The sequence below is a fragment of the Dromiciops gliroides genome, chromosome 5, assembly GCF_019393635.1.
Source record: "Dromiciops gliroides isolate mDroGli1 chromosome 5, mDroGli1.pri, whole genome shotgun sequence".
Taxonomy (NCBI): Eukaryota; Metazoa; Chordata; class Mammalia; order Microbiotheria; family Microbiotheriidae; genus Dromiciops; species Dromiciops gliroides.
This window is the reverse complement of record NC_057865.1, coordinates 204,073,699-204,091,673: the sequence shown is the minus strand read 5'-3', so window position 1 is coordinate 204,091,673 and position 17,975 is coordinate 204,073,699. Positions and strand designations below refer to the sequence as shown.

The window sequence follows — 17,975 nt, the reverse complement described above, 5'->3', positions numbered from 1 at the left end:
ATCATTGTATTGCTGAGAGTAGTTAAGTCATTCACAATTGCTCACAGAACAATACTGCTGTCACTATGCACAATGTCCTCTCTGTTCTGCTCACTTCACTATACGTCAGTTCATATGAGTCTTTTCCAGGTTTTTCTGGGGATGTCATTTTTTTCTGTTTGTCATTTCCTATAGCACAATACTATTCCACTACAATCATTTACCACAGCTTCTTCAGTCATTCCTCAATTGATGGATATTCCCTTTATTCCTAATTCTTAGCCACCATAAAGAGTTACTATATTTTTGTTTTGTTTTGTTTTGTTTTTAGTGAGGCAATTGGGGTTAAGTGACTTGCCCAGGGTCACACAGCTAGTAAGTGTTAAGTGTCTGAGGCCGGATTTGAACTCAGGTACTCCTGACTCCAGGGCTGGTGCTCTATCCACTGTGCCATCTAGCTGCCCCTACTATATTTTTTGTACAATTCCCCCCCTTTTCTCTTTTTCATGATTACTATTGTTAACTGTTTCCCTCCATCCTATTCCCTTCCCCATGATATTTACTCTATTATCTATCTTCTTTCACCCTATCCCTCTTTGAAAGGGATTTGCTTCTGTCAGTCCCCCTCCTCCAATCTGCCCTCCCTTCTTTTGCCCCTCTCTCTTTATCCCCTTCCCCCTCCTATTTTCCGCAGGGTTAGAGAAGTTACTCCACCCAATTGAGTGTGTATGTGATTCCCTCCTTGATCCAATCTGATGAGTGTTAGGCTCATTTACTGCCCAATTAAATATATTACTCCCCATTGGGTGTACGTTATTCCCTCCTTGAGGCCAACTCATGATGAGATTAAGGTCTTGAGCCTATTCTGATGAGTATAAGTTCATTTACTACCCTGCTCCTCCCCCATCTCTTCCCCAACTCCATAAACCCTTTCCTGTTTCTTTCATGTGGGATTTCACCCCATGCTACCTCCGCCCTTCCCCCTTCCCCAGTGCATTCCCCTCACCCTCAATTTACCCTAATGATGTCATCATGGGGCAGCTGGGTGACACAGTAGAATATGATATTCCAGAGGGCAACGGAATTGGGATTACAACCAAGAATCATGTATCCAGCGAAACTGAAACATAATCTTTCAGAGGAAAAAAATGGGACTGTCTTGTGTCTGAGGCCAGGTTTTGGCTGGGATCCCTCTGGGTCCAGGGTGGATGCTTTGTCCACTGTCGGTTTCAGTCATGTCTGACTCTTTATGACCCCATCTGTGTTTTCCTGGCAAGGTTTACTCTACCTGGGCTCATTCCCAAATGGTTAGCACACCTGATACTGAACACTGCTTACCAAAAGAACAAATTCTCCCTGCCCCCCCTCCAAACCCTGCCAACTGCTGTTCCAGCTGCCCTCTCCCTCTTTCCCATTTGCCATAATCCAGCTCCTGAATAAGTCCCACTGCAGATCCACTATCCCCTTCCATTGTAGCCACCCAAAAGGAAAACTCCCAGGAAATATTAGGCTCAGAGGCATTTCAAACTCAAACACATCTAAACCAAAACTCCCTCCTAAACACATCTCTTCTGAACTCTTCCATCTATTGAGGGTACTACATCCTTCTAGTCACCCAGGTTTGCAACTTCAGTATCATCCTCAATCTGCTCGTTTCTCCTCACCTACATATATGTCATATAGACTGAGGAGAGTTTGGGTGGATGACACACAGTCCCCTTCATGCCTTATTCCATAGAGCAGCATGCAAAGTGGTGGTCAGAATGTACAATGGGATATGCATTAACTACATAGAAGACACATAGCTGCTAATGTTCCTAGTTGACACAGATTTTCAGACAAAGAGACTGCTGTGGGAGCTTTCATGTCGCTAACGGGGTGATGACCAGTAGCAAAACAGATTTCAAAAATTAACAATAAAAAAGTCTATTCAAAATGAGAGAGGTGGAATTATAATTGTGATTCATTAGCAAACTAGAGGGAGTCCTTTCAGCAGCCAGTTCTAATTAGAACTGGGTACAATAAAGCCTTAAGCATAATGGCATTGCTAACAGGAGCCAGGCCAGGCAGAGTGGGGTCACTGACTTCTCTGGTTATTCAATATCTAATCTGTTGACAACAATTTGACATTTCTGTTCTCCACAACATCTCTCCTATATGTTCCCTTCTCTCCACTTGCACTCATACAGTCACCACTCCAGTTTAGGCCCTCACTACTTTTGGCTGGACTATTGCAGTAACCTTACTAATTAGACTCCCTGCGTCATCTCTCCCTACTCCAATCTCTCTCCCATACTGCTGCCAAAGTGATTTTCTTAAAGTACAATGTGACCCCATCATTCCTGTATTAACTAACTCCTGTAGCTCCCTATTACCTCTAAGATCAAATCTCTGCCTGGCATTTAAAGCTCAGTCCCCCTCGCTAGGTTTTTGCATGGCTGTTCTCCATGGCTGGATTAGGTGGAATATAATTCCTCACCAGTAGGGATAATTTCATTCACTGTATTTGTATCCCAAGCACATGCCTGGTCTGTGGTAGGTGCTTCACAAATACTTCTTGATGACTAATAATCCTATGAGGTTACCCTTGTAAAATACAGACTACAGCTCACAACCAAACAATCAGAGAATTTTTCTGTTCCATGGGAATATGATGTCATAGGATGTATATAGCAAGAGGAAGTCTCACCTGACTTCAGGTAAGCTAACCTTGGGAAACAGGCTCTCATCTACCTGCCTGCTAGTGTAACCAACAATTTATCATGGGCAACCAGAGAAGGTTAATTCTGATGGAGGATTAAAATGAAAAAGACATTTTCATCTATTGGCAAATTCTCTAAGTCCTTTTACAAACTCACCTGGTTGGTTATTGGCTTGTATCGTAAACCAGGCTTGTTCAAAAGTCTCTCAATTTGTTCGTGGTTGAAGTTGGAAACCCCTATAGCTTTCACCAGTCCCTCACTCAACAGATCCTCCATGGCCTACAGAAAACAGAGTACATTTATCAAATAGGAGAAAGGAAGGGAGGGAGTGGGGGAGGAAGGGACGGAGGAGAAGGGAAAGGAAAGGAAGGAAAGGGAAGGAAGGAGAGAGGGAAGATTCATTAAGTGCTTACTATGTGTCAAGCGCTATACTAAGCACTTTACAAATTATTCCCATTTGATCCCACATCAAACCAGAAAGTAGATGCTAAATCCAGAACCTTATAAGGTTGCCTCTGTGCCTCATTCTCCCTATCAAGAATGCACTTACCAGAGCAAACCTCTAAAATCCATGCATCCCTGGGGAGAAGAGGATTAGTTAATCCACTCCATTTTGGATAGCTAATGCATTACCTACTATAAATATCATGATCCTTTCCCATGCTTCATAATCCATCCACCCCAGATATCTTGCCATCTGCCCTGCTACAGAGCAATACTCTTCCCACTCAAGACCTAGATCTTCCATTGTGTGGCATGGACAAATCACTCTATATCTCCAGGTTTTGGTTCCCCCGTCTGTAAATGAAGGGCTTAAATTATACCATTAGTAAGGATCTTTAGAGAGATAATGTTCTGTAACATCCATAGAAAAGGCTTGGCTCATTGTATAAAGGAGCCATTCTTAAATTAGGGTCCACAGACCCTTAGGGGTTCCCAAGACCTTTCTTAGGAGATCCAAGATATCAAAAACTATTTTCATAAAAATACCAAGACGTTACTTGCTATTAGATTCTTCCTTGCATTTCCGAATATATATCTTTGTGAGGCTGGATTTTCTTCATACGTTTCTAACCAAAAACCATATCATGCAATAGATTGAATGCAGAAGCAGATTATAAGCCATACAGCTAGCTTGTATTAAGTCAAACTTTTACAGAGATTTGCAAAAATATGTAAAATAATGCCATTCTTTTTACCATTTTTTTGTTTTTGAATATAGTTATTTTTCATAAAAATATGCTATTTAACCTTTAATAGCTTTATTCTTATTGTTTTTAATGAATTACCAAGTACATTTTAATTTCTAATATGGATAGATATAATTCAGTAAATGAAAGTTCTTCAGGTCCTCAATAATTTTTAGAATGTGTAATAGTCTTAAGTCCCAAAGAATGTGGAGAACACTAAAACCAAGAGATCTTGATTAACTAGTCATCTAATTTACCTTTCCTTGAAGTGATGGCATACAACAGTTGAGGGGTGGAGCATAGAGGAAGCAAGGGACAAGATGGGAGGAAATGTTACTATCTCAAAAGCTAATGCTGTAGATTGGGGGAGAATTCAGTGTCCTTTCTAAATAGCAATAAGGAGATTTCCAAAGATCCTGGATTTCTCAGCTAAACATTCTTTATAATTCAAATGGCAAAGTTCTTATTTCAAGCTGACAACTCCAATTTGTGAAAAGGTGAATACCCTACAACTTCCTAAACCAAAGACAGGATGCCAGCAGTCTTCATCTGTGAGAGTTTTGGCTTACCTCCCATGTGTTCAAGTAGTCAGTTTCACTGGCAATGATCATCCCATTCTGGTCCGTTGGTAAGTCATTCATCTCCTGCCTGTAAAGATAAGGAAATCAGTTTAATGCCGCTCTCTTTTTGTTCTCCTTATCAGGTAGAATAAGAGTTCTCTCTCCACTTTCTACATCAAATCAGTTGCCAAGGCCCATAAATTCTCCTCCTGTAATCTTGTTCTCCATCAATTTTCTTTCTTTCTATTCCTACAGCCAAAACCATAGCTATGAATTTGTTACTTCATACCCTTAGCGAGGTCTTCTTCCTCGATGCTTTCACCCTCCAATCTATCACTTTTTTAAATTACAGCTATTTTGTTTATACATCAATATAACTATTGAATAACCTCCCCAATAAAATCCTCTCTTAGAATAAAAGAACAACAGCCACAAAAGCTGCAGCAGATAATGTACACACTATTCTTTGCACTGTGGACAAAGGCAGTAAGAGCGCATCATTATCAGTCCTCCAGAGTCAGTCAATCCACTGGCAAATTAATTTTCTTTATGCCTAGAGGCTCGTCATCAAGTTGGCTCCAGAGTGATGAAATTTTTTCTTATGATAGTTCTGCAAGATAAATTTTATAGGCAGAAGGTGATGTATGTCTGTGGTGGAACAGTCCCACTGATAAATTTTTTTCCCCTTATATCAATCTAAAATGTTCCTTTCTGCAGCTTCCATACATTTCTTATAGTTGTCCTGTGAAGCCAACAGAACAAGCTGATGAAGTCACCAACTGAGAAGAGCTTTGAGGTAACTTAGTTAGGGGACATGATATATATGATGATCTACAAAGAAGACTGAGAAGAAATGGTCAGAAAGATGGAAGGCAAATAAGGAAAACCCTTATATGAAAATCTAGCACAGAGCTAGTTTGGCTGAGAAGGGGAGTAGAATACAGGGCAAAAGTTAGATGTGAGGGTAGGATCTAGTTAAAGTTTTCTAAAGATGGTGAGACCTGGACATGTTGGTAGGCAGCAAGGTGGAAACTACTAAGTAGAGAGAGATTGAAGATGAGAGCAATAGGGGATGACTGAGAAGGAAATGAGCCAGAAGACAAGAGGACACACAAGATTAGAATTACGGACGCCTGTAAAGCAGATGTCTTTGGTCAAGAGAAAAGTCATGTCAACTTTGGAGACTGGAGTAAAGGAGGAAAGAGTGGGAGATGATCCCAAGGGAGATGAGGCAAGGTCCTTAACTGAGATCATAGGCAATGGGGGGGAATCTAAGTAGTCAGAGGAGAGAATAAATGGTCTAGAATAACCTCAGTGGGACGTGGAGAAAAGAATAAATTAGGGAGGAATAAAGATTGTCTCATAGTTAGGTTTCAGTCATTTTTCTATTCATATCTGACTCTTTGTGATCCCCAATTGGATTTTCTTGGCCAAGACACGGAATAGTTTTATCATTTCCTTCTCTAGCTCATTTCACCGTAGAGGAACTAATGATCAGAGTCATCTAATATTCTTTTTTTTTTAATTTTAGTGAGGCAATTGGAGTTAAGTGACTTGCCCAGGGTCACACAGCTAGTAAGTGTTAAGTGTCTGAGGCCGGATTTGAACTCAGGTAATCCAGGGCCGGTGCTCTATCCACTGTGCCACCTAGCCTGCCCCGCCATCTAATATTCTGCCCCAACAACCTTAGGACATTTATGAAAGCTGTAGATGGGATAACCATAAAAGAAACAGAGCAAGGGAAGTAAATAAGGAGTTACAGAAATTGGCTACTCCCCGGAGGGATGGTATTTCTATTATCGGTTTCTAACCTTGAAAGCTCTAAGAAGAAACTAAGGTTTAGACAGGCTTCTGATAGGAATGATTATCTTAGCTATGAAAATTACAGAATGTTAGAGGTGGAGAGATCTCTGAGATCATCTCACCTAAACCCTGCCTTCCTCACATGAAGAAACTGGAGAATAAAAGATTTGTAGGAGGGCACGTAGCTAACTGGTGACAAAAGTGGAAAAAACCTCAGGTATTCCCACATAATTTAGTTCAATTCAACAAATATGTATTTAGTACCTACTACCTACAAGACAGTAATTCTAGGTGCTGGGAATATAAAGACAAAATAATGCCATGGAATGAAAGAACTTCGCTTCTACAAGGTGAATTCAAACAAATAGGAAATAGAAGGTAATTTAAAGATGAGGAAAAACAAAAGAAAGCATTTCACTATCTCCTCTGAAATACACTCCAAGGTTTGCAGGCCTAAATAACACACACCCCCTATTGCTTAGGGTAGAAAAGGGTCAAAGTCTGAATGATGACCTGTACCACATGAATTACCACATTGTACCTTAAAACCCATAGGCCAATGAATAAGGAAAGGTTCCAAGTAGTCCAGCTGTAGATCCTTCAGGCTATTTTGGCAAGCAGTTTCACAAGGTCCTTCTCATGGAAGGTATTCCAGAGCTATAGAGAGGGATAATAAAGAATCACCAGACACAAACACGCTAATATTAATCAGAATATGGGCGCCCCTAGTCAAAGGGGAGGTAGGTTATCTGAGACAACAAGGTCCAAAAGCCTAAGAGATTAATGCAAGTTAATAAGCAAACAGGGGACAAAGATAAAATGTGTACTCAAAATCCAATATGGTGGGGGCAGCTAGTGGCGCAGTGGATAGAGCACCAGCCCTGGATTCAGGAGTACCCGAGTTCAAATCTGACCTCAGACACTTGACACTTACTAGCTGTGGTGACCCTGAGCAAGTCACTTAACCCCCATTACTCCGCAAAAAAAAAAAAAGAATAAAAAAAAAAATCCAATATGGTGATATGTCAGAGCCAATGGACAAAAGAAGCAAGTCTGATCTATATTCATAGAAAAGGGTGTTTAAAACAGGCATATAAAACAAGTCTGATTTTACAAAGAGTTAAATCTCCATTTAACCTTACTCAATGTAGTGGTTCAAATCAGCCAAACAAGCATTGATTAAATGTTCTACTAGGTAGCACCCACTATTAGGGGGCTAGATTCAAAGGAAAAATGAAGTAGTTCATACCCACAAGAAACTTCGATTCTTTTGGTTTTGTTTTATTTTTTTTTTTTGGATGGCAATGAGGGTTTAAGGACTTGCCCAAGGTCACACAGCTAGTAAGTGTCAAGTGTCGGAGGCTGGATTTGAACTCAGGTCCTCCTGACTCCAGGGCCAGTGCTCTATCCACTGCAACACCTACGAGCCCCAAAACATAGATTCTTTTGGAGGAAGTCAATATGAATATGTAGAGATATTAAATATATAGATATATGGTCCACGCATGTGCATACAGTGTATAAATGTGTTATATATTAAATAGATATAATGAACATATATTGGTATGTGTGTGTGTGTGTGTTGTGTGTGTGTGGTGTGTGGTTGTGTGTGTAAAATTGATACTAGACAATTTGCAGGGAGGAAGCACTGGTAGCATAGTGAGGGGAATCAGGAAAGACTTCATGTAAAAAGATGGCTCTTGAGTTGAGTCTTGGGACATTGCAGGCATGGGGAATGGCCAATGCAAAAGCAAGAAGATGCAAAATGGGGCAGGCATGGACAAGGACAGTGTTGAATATGGTGTGTGAGTTGTGTCTGATTCTTCATGACCCTATTGGGCTTTCTTGGTGTAACGATTGGAATGACGCCACCTGCTGGAGACTTACTGTAGAAGAGTTCTGCCCATGAAGCGAAGGTCTTTGAGGGCAAGACCCGGGCGTCAGGAAAGTGACGCGGGCTAGAGGGAGGAGGAAGGAAGAGACTGGCTCTCGGGGTCTCAGGGTCTTTCCTTTGGACTCTGGTGGAGAGCGGAGCTAGAAATGTGCACTCCCTTTAATAGATAGGAATCTAGGCCTTTCTCTCTCTTTACCAAATTCTTGTTTTCCTTAATAAATGCTTAAAAGCCTAACTCTTGCTAAAGCTTATAATTTATTGGCGACCACTCATTAGATATTTTAGGACAGACTAGCTAGAATTTTAGCCCTTAACATTTGGCAAGGATACTGGAGTCATTTGCCATTTCCTTCTCCAGCTCCTTTTTACAGATGAGGAAACTGAGGCAAACAGGGTTAAGTGACTTGACCAAGGTCACACAGCTAGTAAGTGTCTGAGGCCAGATTTGAACCGTGGGATGGTAAGAAGGTCATTTGGTTGTATCACAGAGTGCATGAAGGGAAGTAATGTGTAAAAAAAGATTGGAAGGTAGGTTGAGAACAGGTTGTAAAGAGCTTTCAATAACAAACAGAGGAGATAAAGTCATACTTTCTACAAGAATCCTTTCCCAAGTTTCTCCATCTTAGGCCTTCCCTCTGTACTACTACCAACTTATCTCTATATAGCTTGTTTGTACATAGTTGTTTGTATCATGTCTCCCCCAGTAGAGTTCCTTCCCCCAGCACTTAGCATCTGTAACTGCACTCAGTAAGCAATTAATTAATCAATGCTTGTTGACCAAGTGATTTTTATTGATTCTACAGGTGATAGGGAGCCACTGTAGTTTATTGAATATGGAAGTGACAAGGTTAGACCTGACCTTTAGGAAAATCATGTTTGTTGGTCAGGGACTTCTTTTCTATAGTGTGTTCCACTGGCCCAACACTATGAACAAAGTGCGACATGACCAGGCTTAAGTACTAGGCCAAGACTAATGTAAATTGAGGAAAGCTGCCTAGAAATTTTCATGAAAATTAGAACAATGACTTAGAAATTAGAATAGGGGGCAGCTAGATGGTGCAGTGGTTAAAACACCGGCCCTGGATTCAGGAGTACCTGAGTTCAAATCCAACCTCAGACACTTGACACTTAACTAGCTGTGTGACCGTGGGCAAGTCACTTAACCCCCATTGCCTAAAAAAAAAAAAAAATTAGAAAGAACTATGGATGCGATAGCTGGACTCATCACCCACAACAAGAAGGTCCAATCAAGAAGCATTTACTTTAATTTTATTTTTTTTCCTGTGGGGCAATGAGGGTTAGTTAAGTGACTTGTCCCAGGGTCACACAGCTAGTAAGTATCAAGTATCTGAGACTGGATTTGAATTCAGGTCCTCCTGAATCCAGGGTCGGTGCTTTGTCTACTTTGTCATCTAGCTGCCCCCTCAAGAAGCATTTATTAAGCACCTACTGTATTCTGACCAATGTTTAACAACTGGCTCTACAGGAAAAAAGTCCCCCTGACCAACAAACATGAACCAATGAGTCAATATATCCTTCTGGACTCTAAAAAATCCTCCTGCCAATTCTATCAGCTGTGAGTCCAGAGGTTATTTTCCAAGCTGAGAGGACATACTTTGCTGACGATGAAAAGGTCCTCCCGTTTCACAATGCCTTCTTTGATCTTTTGCTGGATACCTTCTCCCACCTCCGTATCATTGTGGTACAAAAAGGCACAGTCAAAGTGGCGGTAACCCAGGTCTATGGCAACCTTTACAGCTTCAGTCACTTGATTTGGAGAGGACTGCAGCATGAGAAAAACAAAATAATTCCACTGTAGTCATGAGATCCCAACCCTAGTTATGCCCTAGTTGCTTTTGTTCTAGAGGTCAGTGAACAGGTGAAAAATCAAGTCTAAAGATTCATAATAAGACATAATTAAGGAAAATACAGGGGAGACTTCCAGGGCAGAGCCAAGATGGCAAAAGAAAGGCAGTGCACTCTCAAACTCATGACACAATCACTCCAAAAACACATCCAAATAATGCCAGAGGACAATTCCTAGAGCAGCAAAAACCCACAGAATAATGTGCTGAGATCATTTTTGAACCAAGGACACCTTGGAAGGTCAGAAGAAGGGAGCTGCTATGCTGAGAAAGGAGTGGAGCCCAATCCCAGAGTCACCCTGACACAGATCCAGTCTCAGGAAGGCCTCGCCAGAGAAGGAGACCCCCAGAGCCTCTGAATCAGCTGAAGTGCCAGTGTCGTCTGGAACTAAGCTCAGAATCTGGTGAGAGGGTTAAGCCCTCAGCAGCAGGAAGACTACAGGGGTCTATGCTGCTGCTGAGGCAGAACTTGGGGTTTTCACCCCTGCTGGGAATCAGGAGGTAGGCTTAAGTAACAGTGGCCCAGGTCGGGGAGGGGCACAGGTTCCTTGGAGCTGACAGCCACAACATACAAAGCTAGTTAATTAGCAAGTTGGTCTGGGGTCATCTACAGACCAGGGAACAGGCCAGGCAAGTGAAGAACCTGCTCCTCCTTAAATCGTACCACCTAGGACCTCGGAAGCTTGGGGATACTGCAGCCTGGAAACAGTGCCCCACTTTAAGGAGCCAAAAGTCAAGTTAAAGAAAGGCATGATGAGCCAGAACAGAGAAAGGTGAGGACCATAGAAAGTTTCTTTGGTGACAAGGAAGATCAAGGTGCACCTCAGAGGAAGATGTCAACATCAGGGCCCCTATATCTAAAACTTCCAAGAAAAATATGAATTGGTCTCAGGCCACAGAGGTGCTCAAAAAGGACTTTGAAGATAAAGTTAGAGAGGTAGAGGGAAAAAATGGAAAGAGAAATCAGGGTGATGTAGGAAAGACATGAGAAAAAAGTCAACAGTTTGAAAAGCCAAATTGGCCAAATGCAAAAGGAGGTACGAAAGCCCTCTGATGAAAATAATTGCCTTAGAATTAGGATTGACAAATGGAAGCTAGTGACTATGAGAAACCAAGACACAATAAAGTAAATCCAAATGAATAAAAAAAATAGAGGGCAATGTGAAATATCTTCTTGAAAAAACTGCTGGACCTGGAAAGTAGGGTCCAGGAGAGATAATTTGAAAATTATTGGTCAACCTGAAAATGATGATCAAGGAAAGAGCTTAGACATCATCTTCCAAGAAATTCTCAGGGAAAATTGCCCTGATATTCTAGAAGCAGAAGGTAAAATAGAAATTGAAAGAATCCACCACTGTGTCACCTAGCTGCCCCATGATGACATCTTTAGGGTTAAATTGAGGGGTGAGGGGAATGCCTGGGGAAGGGGGAAGGGCAGAGGTAGCATGGAGTGAAATCCCACATGAAAGAAACAGGAAAGGGTTCATGGAGTGGGGGAAGAGATGGGGGCGGAGCAGGGCAGTAAATGAACTTTACACTCATTAGAATAGGCTTAATCTCATCAGAGTTGGCTCAGCGGGAGAGATTAACACACACCACCCAAATTGGGGGAGAAATCTTTAATCTGGGCAGTAAATGAGTCATACACTCATCAGAATGGCTCAAAGACCTTAATCTCATCAGAATCGGATCAAGGAGGGATATACCTACACACTCAACTGGGTGGAGTAATCCTATCTAACCCTGCAGGAAAATAGGAGAAGAGGAGAAAGAGAGAGGGGGCAAAAGGAGGAAGGGAAGATGGGGACAGAAGCAAATCCCTTCCCTTTCAAAGAAGATAGATCACAGAGTAAATATCATGGGAAAGGAATCGAATGGAGGGAAACAGATAATAATAGAAAAAGAGAAAAGGGGAAGAATTGTACAAAAAATATATAGCAACTCTTTGTGGTGGCTAAGACTTAGGAATCAAGGGAATGTACATCAATTGAGGAATGACTGAAGAAGCTATGCTATATGAATGTAGTGGAATGGTACTGTGCTATAGGAAATGGCAAACAGGATGATACCAGAAAAACCTGAAAAGACTCATATGAGGGGCAGCTAGGTGGCTCAGTGGATAGAGCACCGGCCCTGGAGTCAGGAGTACCTGAGTTCAAATCTGGCCTCAGACACTTAACACACACTTACTAGCTGTGTGACCCTGGGCAAGTCAACCCCAATTGCCTAACTAAAAAAAAAAAAAAAAAAAAGACTCATATGAACTGATGTAAAGTGAGCAGAAATGGGAGATCATTGTGCATAGTGACAGCAGTATTGTTTGATGAGCAATTGTGAATGACTTAACTGCTTCTCAGCAATACAATAATCCAAGACAATCTCAAGGGACTAATGAACCATACTATCCACCCCATAAAAAGAACTGATAAAAGAGCACTTGTGGGTTGTACATATAAACCTATATCAAATTGGTTGATGTCTTGTGGAGGGGGAAGAAAGGGAGGGAGGGAGAAAAATTTGGAACTCTAAATCTTATGAAAATTAATGTTGAAACATTCTTACATGTAACTGGAAAAATAAAATAAATGTTTGTTGCATTGAAAAGAAAGAAAGAATAAGGAATTTTTTAAAAAAGGAAAATACAAAGAATTAACACCAACAAATATATACTAAATGTGCCATGTACTTTGATATGGCACTGTGGATCCAAGTACAAAGTATAAAACAATCCCTTCCCACAAGGGTTACATATAATGGAGGACACAAGTACATATAAAATACTTATAGCACAAATACAAAGTTATGCATATATGCATACACATACATGGTAGATTTGAGAGGAAGGGGGGCTAAGCATTTGAAGGGACATGGCTTCATGCAAAAGATGGTGCTTGAGCTACATCTTCTAGGAAGAGAGAGACTCTTTGAGGCAGAGAGAAAAGTCAGGGTCCCATCCCTCACAATCTAGTTAGCAAAACAAGGGAAACACAATTACAAACAATAAAAAGCAGTGCAAACTAGGTGAAGTGAATCTCACAGAATCAAATGCACTGGTTGAGAAGAGTGGAGCAGCGAGATGCTTGCCAGAGCGGATGGGAGTGCTGGCATGGAGTCAGGAAGACTCATCATCTTAGCATGTCCCCTGGAAAACATATTGTTTATTCCTACCTCTGCTCCTTCACTCATGCTTTTCCCCACTGCCTGGAATAGCCTTCATCTCGTCTCTGCCTTTGTGAGTTCTGTCCTTCGTTCCAATCCCAGTTTATGACCCACCTCTTCCTTGAAGCTTTCCCTCCCTTAATTGAGGTGTAAAATGGTGATATGTAGGTTTGGCAAGGGGATTCAGCCGCTGAATGGAGGATGACCAACGAAGTCCAATAAAGATTCCCTATAAATGGCAAAGTCTCCAGATGTTCATATTTGTGGATGACATGATGTAGATTATATCAAGACCCCCCAAAACTGCCATGAAATGAAATCCAAAGTCACTTTAATTAGAGTACTATCTAGCCACTCAGGAAAAACCAAGTCAATGAAGAATGCCTATTGTCCGGACCATGACATTTAGTTAGACAGATACCCCACAGATTTAGGTGGATCTATCAGCACACATATCTCGGACTGAACCTGCATGTGGATAATAAACTAGACTCGGGATTGAATAACAGAAAAAAGTATACTAGATTTTGACTTGAAAAAATGTGACAGTTATTAATAACGCCCAAACTCTTTTCGAAAGAGAGGCCCACTCTTTTTTAACACCAATATTCTTTCAATCTCCAAAGAATTAAAGTAATTGGATGTAAAGGATCATTAACTACATAGCATATTACTACTGAGACTTTTACACCATGAAGTGGACAGTTCAGATACCAATCAATAGATGCATACCTGCAAAAGGAGGTGGCAGAGATATAGATGTAAGATGCACCAACTGGCCATCCACATAATGTCCAGTATCTATGGGAAGGCCCCCAGCAATCTGGATAGGCCCCTCATGCAGGATATACAGGAGGATATGAAAATGTAAAAGAGAGGCAATGTAGATGGCTTCCGAAGTGAAAGTATCCATCTTGATGAGTTCACAGATCCATATTAATATGATGGCAAAGGGGTACATAAGGAAACTAGAGAATTGCCATCTGCTTTGGCACAGCTGTGATACTACTCTGAGTCAGCATGAGTAGAAGCATGTGTCTCTAACTCACTTCCCAGGCCTAAAGCTGGAAAAGGTGAGATACAAAGCCAAACTTGGGTCTTTCCATCATAAGGGAATGCTCCCAGGCTCTTTGTACTACTAACATAACCCAGGACAGAGTCAAGACGGCAGAGTGAGAGAAAACATTTTTGTCTAGCTCGCCTAGACTGAGTTCTGATCAGGAGAGCAAAGAAAAAGTCACAGTGAGTTATTTTTCCAGCTGGGAAGCTTAGGGAGACAGAGAGGTCTGTGTACCCTGGGTATGAGGCTCTCCACCAGTGAACTTATGGAGGCAGCAGAGAGGAGCATTCCATCGCTTAGGGATAGAATGGGGTCCAAGACAGGAAGCACCAGGGCTGAAAGAGATCCTAGAGGATACTTGAAACTAGCACTCGGTACAGGAATGGTACCAAGCTGGCAGGTTTGTTGACCATTACCCAGTTTCTGGGTCAAAGATCCAGGGAGGAGAGGTACCCTAGCTGTGTACTGAGCAAGGAATAAATTTTGGAAGCACAACAATAAAAATTACATTCCTTAAAGGGCCTTTGAAGAATAAATTAAAAATAATTAGAAACTAAATATCTTTTTTGTTTTGTTTTTTAGTGAGACAATTGGGGTTAAGTGACTTGCCCAGGGTCACACAGCTAGTAAGTGTTAAGTGTCTGAGGCCAGATTTGAACTCAGGTACTCCTGAATCCAGGGCCAGTGCTCTATCCACTGCACCACCTAGCTGCCCCTCAGAAACTAAATATCTTTATCCTAAAGAAATAAGTGGTCAATGAACAAATCATAGAAACAATCAATAATTTCCTTACAGCTAATGGAAGCAATGATATGACATACAAAAACTGGTGGAATACAGCCAAAGCATTACTTAGGAAAAACTTAGATCTCTAAACATATCAGAAAAAGAGCAAAAGAGAAGATAGATGAATTGGGCATGCAACTAAAAAAAACCTAGAAAACCAACCAATTGATTAACAAAATTGAAAGTTTAGAAAAAAACACTGAACTAATAATAAAAATAGGAGCTGGTTTTTTGAGAGAAAAAAATAAATAGATAAGCCATTATTAATTTGTTTTTAAAAAGAATACCATTATCAAATATAAAAAAGGTAAATTCACAACTAATGAAGATGAAATAAAAGCAATCAAGAGCGATTTCAACCAACATATATGCCAATAAATCTGGCATGTGAAATTTAATAATAAACATATTCATTTAAAGTTTTGAGTTCCAAATTTTATCCCTCTTTCCTCCCTCCCCTCCCCCATCACTGAGACAACAAGCAATCAGATATACATGTGCAATTATGTAAAACATTAACATATTAGTCATTTTGTATATGAAAACTTGAATAAAAAAAATGAAAGAAAGTGAAAAATAGCATGCTTCAGTCTGTGTTCAATCAATAGTTCTTTCTTTGGAGGTAGATAGTATGTTTCATCATTAGTCCTTTGGGACTGACACTTGAAATTAAATGGATGAATATTTACAAAAACATAAATTGCCCAGATTAACAGAATGGGAAGTAGAATATTTAAATAATTCTTAAAAAAGAACTTGAACAAGTCATAATAAACTCCCAAAGGAAAAAAACCCCAGGACTAGATGGATTTACAAATTAATTCTACCAAATACTTAAACAATTAATTCCAATACAACATAAACTGTTTGGAAAAGACACAAATATGGCCTTGGTACTATACCAGGGAGAGTCAAAACAGAGAAAGAAAATTATGGACCAATTTCCCTAAGAAATATTGATACAAAAAATTTTAAATAAAACACTAAGAAGGAAATTACAGCACTATATCACAAGGGTGATATTGCAATAGATGCAGAAAAAGCTTTTGACAAAATACATCACTTCTTGTTAAAAAACCCTAGAAATGGGGCGGCTAGGTGACACAGTGGATAAAGCACCAGCCCTGAAGTCAGGAGTACCTGAGTTCAAATCTGGCCTCAGACACTTAACACTTACTAGCTGTGTGACCTTGGGCAAGTCACTTAACTCCAATTGCCTCACTAAAAAAACCCCACAAAAAAAAAAAAAACCCTAGAAAGCACAGAAATAAATGGAGCTTTTCTTAAAATGATAGGTAATACTGCTAGGTTTATATTCCAAGACATCCCCAAAAAGAGAAAAAGACCTATTTGTACAAAAATATTTATAGCAGCTCTTTTCTGTTGTGGCTAAGAATTGGAAATCAAAGGAATGCCCATCGTTGGAGAATGGCTAAACAAACTGTGGTATATGATGGTGATGGAATATTATTGTGCTAAAAGAAATGACAAGCAGGATGACTTGTTCAGAAAGGTCTTTCTGGAAAGACATGTATAAAATGATGGTATTGTGAAGTGAGCAGAACCAAGAGAGCATTCGTTGTACACAGAGACCAGCAATATTGTTTTGACGAAGAACTGTGAATGACTTGATTTATCACAAAAAAACTGATATTGATGGGACAGGACTGAAGCATAGTATTTTTCACTTTCTTTCATTATTTTTCCTTTTAATCCAGTTTCCTTGTACAGATGACAAATACAGTAATATTTTGCATAATTATTCATGTATTGATTGCCGCCTCAGGGAGGGGGCAGGGGAGAGAGGGAAAGGATAAAAATTGGAACCCAAAACTATAAATAAAAATGTTTATTATTTTAAAAAAATAATAAAAGAGAAAAAAACATTTTTTAAAAGATAGGTAATACCTATCTAAAAACAAAAGCAAGCTATAATAAGAATAAGCTAGAAAACCTTTCCAACAAGATCGGGAATGAAGCAAAGATGTCCATTATCACCATTACTATTCAATATTGACTATAAGACAAGAAAAGGAAATTGAAGGAAATAAAGAAGAAACAAAAGTGTCACTCTATGTATATGATATCTTGATTTACTTAGTGGAGCCGAATCAACTAAAAAGTAATTGAAATAATTAACAACTACGGCAAGTTTTTCAGGACATATAAATAAACCCACACCAATCATCGGCATTCCTATTATCAACAAAATCCATCAGGAAGAGTTAAGAGAAATTCCATTAAAATAACTACGGACAGGATAAAATAACACATACAGCAATAGAAAGTATATAAACAGAATCAGAAAACATTTCACATAAATAAAGACACGGGCAAGTAGGAATCAAAGGGACATTGGAACACAAGTCCTCAGCTGCCTGCACAGGCGGCCAAAGATGAAAAATGACTCTCCAGTAAGGTAAGAGGGAGGGGGGAGGGGAATAACTAGTGTAAGTGACCCGACCTCCCCTTGACAATTTCGGCCGGCCACCCAGTGCAAGAAGCACAGCCAAAACCCAGAAAGCAGGAGCAGAGAGCCGTTTGCTCTGCGGGTCTGGACAACCTGCCCTCTTCCAAAGTAATGAGAGTAACTCTCTACCTTCCAGGTCCAAGACCCAGCATGGGGATTTTCTCCATCCTGCTCCAGGCTCGTCTAGCTGAACACTGAGCGACTCCACCCGGGAACTCTGGACTCAGGAAGAGATTAACTCCTTTTTGATTGGCTGTTTGGAGACAGCTCTGGCTTCGATTAATTTGTTCATTCATGCATTCACTTATTTTACCCTCTTTTTGCTGAGTGGTTTGGTCAGCACCGGACTAAATCAAATCAGTTCCACTTGTTAGTAGGCCACGTTTATTTTGGATGTTTCTAAATTTAGCTGTTTCCAAACGGAAAGAAATCTTGAGTTGGAGATAGGAGATCAGGAGTCAACAGAGTTTGGGGCAGGAGATAGATTTAAGAATCATCTGCATAAT

At 40.3% G+C, this 17,975-nt stretch overlaps 1 protein-coding gene across 1 annotated transcript in view; it reads right to left on the bottom strand.

Annotated features, from left to right (window-relative positions):
- LOC122729944 (1,5-anhydro-D-fructose reductase-like) overlaps nucleotides 1–17,749 on the bottom strand; it is a 38,750-nt gene extending 21,001 nt beyond the window's left edge. Inside the window, exons 1-5 of the mRNA XM_043969093.1 lie at nucleotides 17,599–17,749; nucleotides 9,744–9,911; nucleotides 6,776–6,891; nucleotides 4,441–4,519; nucleotides 2,838–2,960 (exon numbers count right to left, since the gene is read on the bottom strand). Of these exons, the coding sequence (XP_043825028.1) occupies nucleotides 2,838–2,960; nucleotides 4,441–4,512 (195 nt within the window). The 5' untranslated portion in view covers nucleotides 4,513–4,519; nucleotides 6,776–6,891; nucleotides 9,744–9,911; nucleotides 17,599–17,749. The remainder of the gene's footprint in view (nucleotides 1–2,837; nucleotides 2,961–4,440; nucleotides 4,520–6,775; nucleotides 6,892–9,743; nucleotides 9,912–17,598) is intronic.
- Nucleotides 17,750–17,975: the final 226 nt, after the last annotated feature.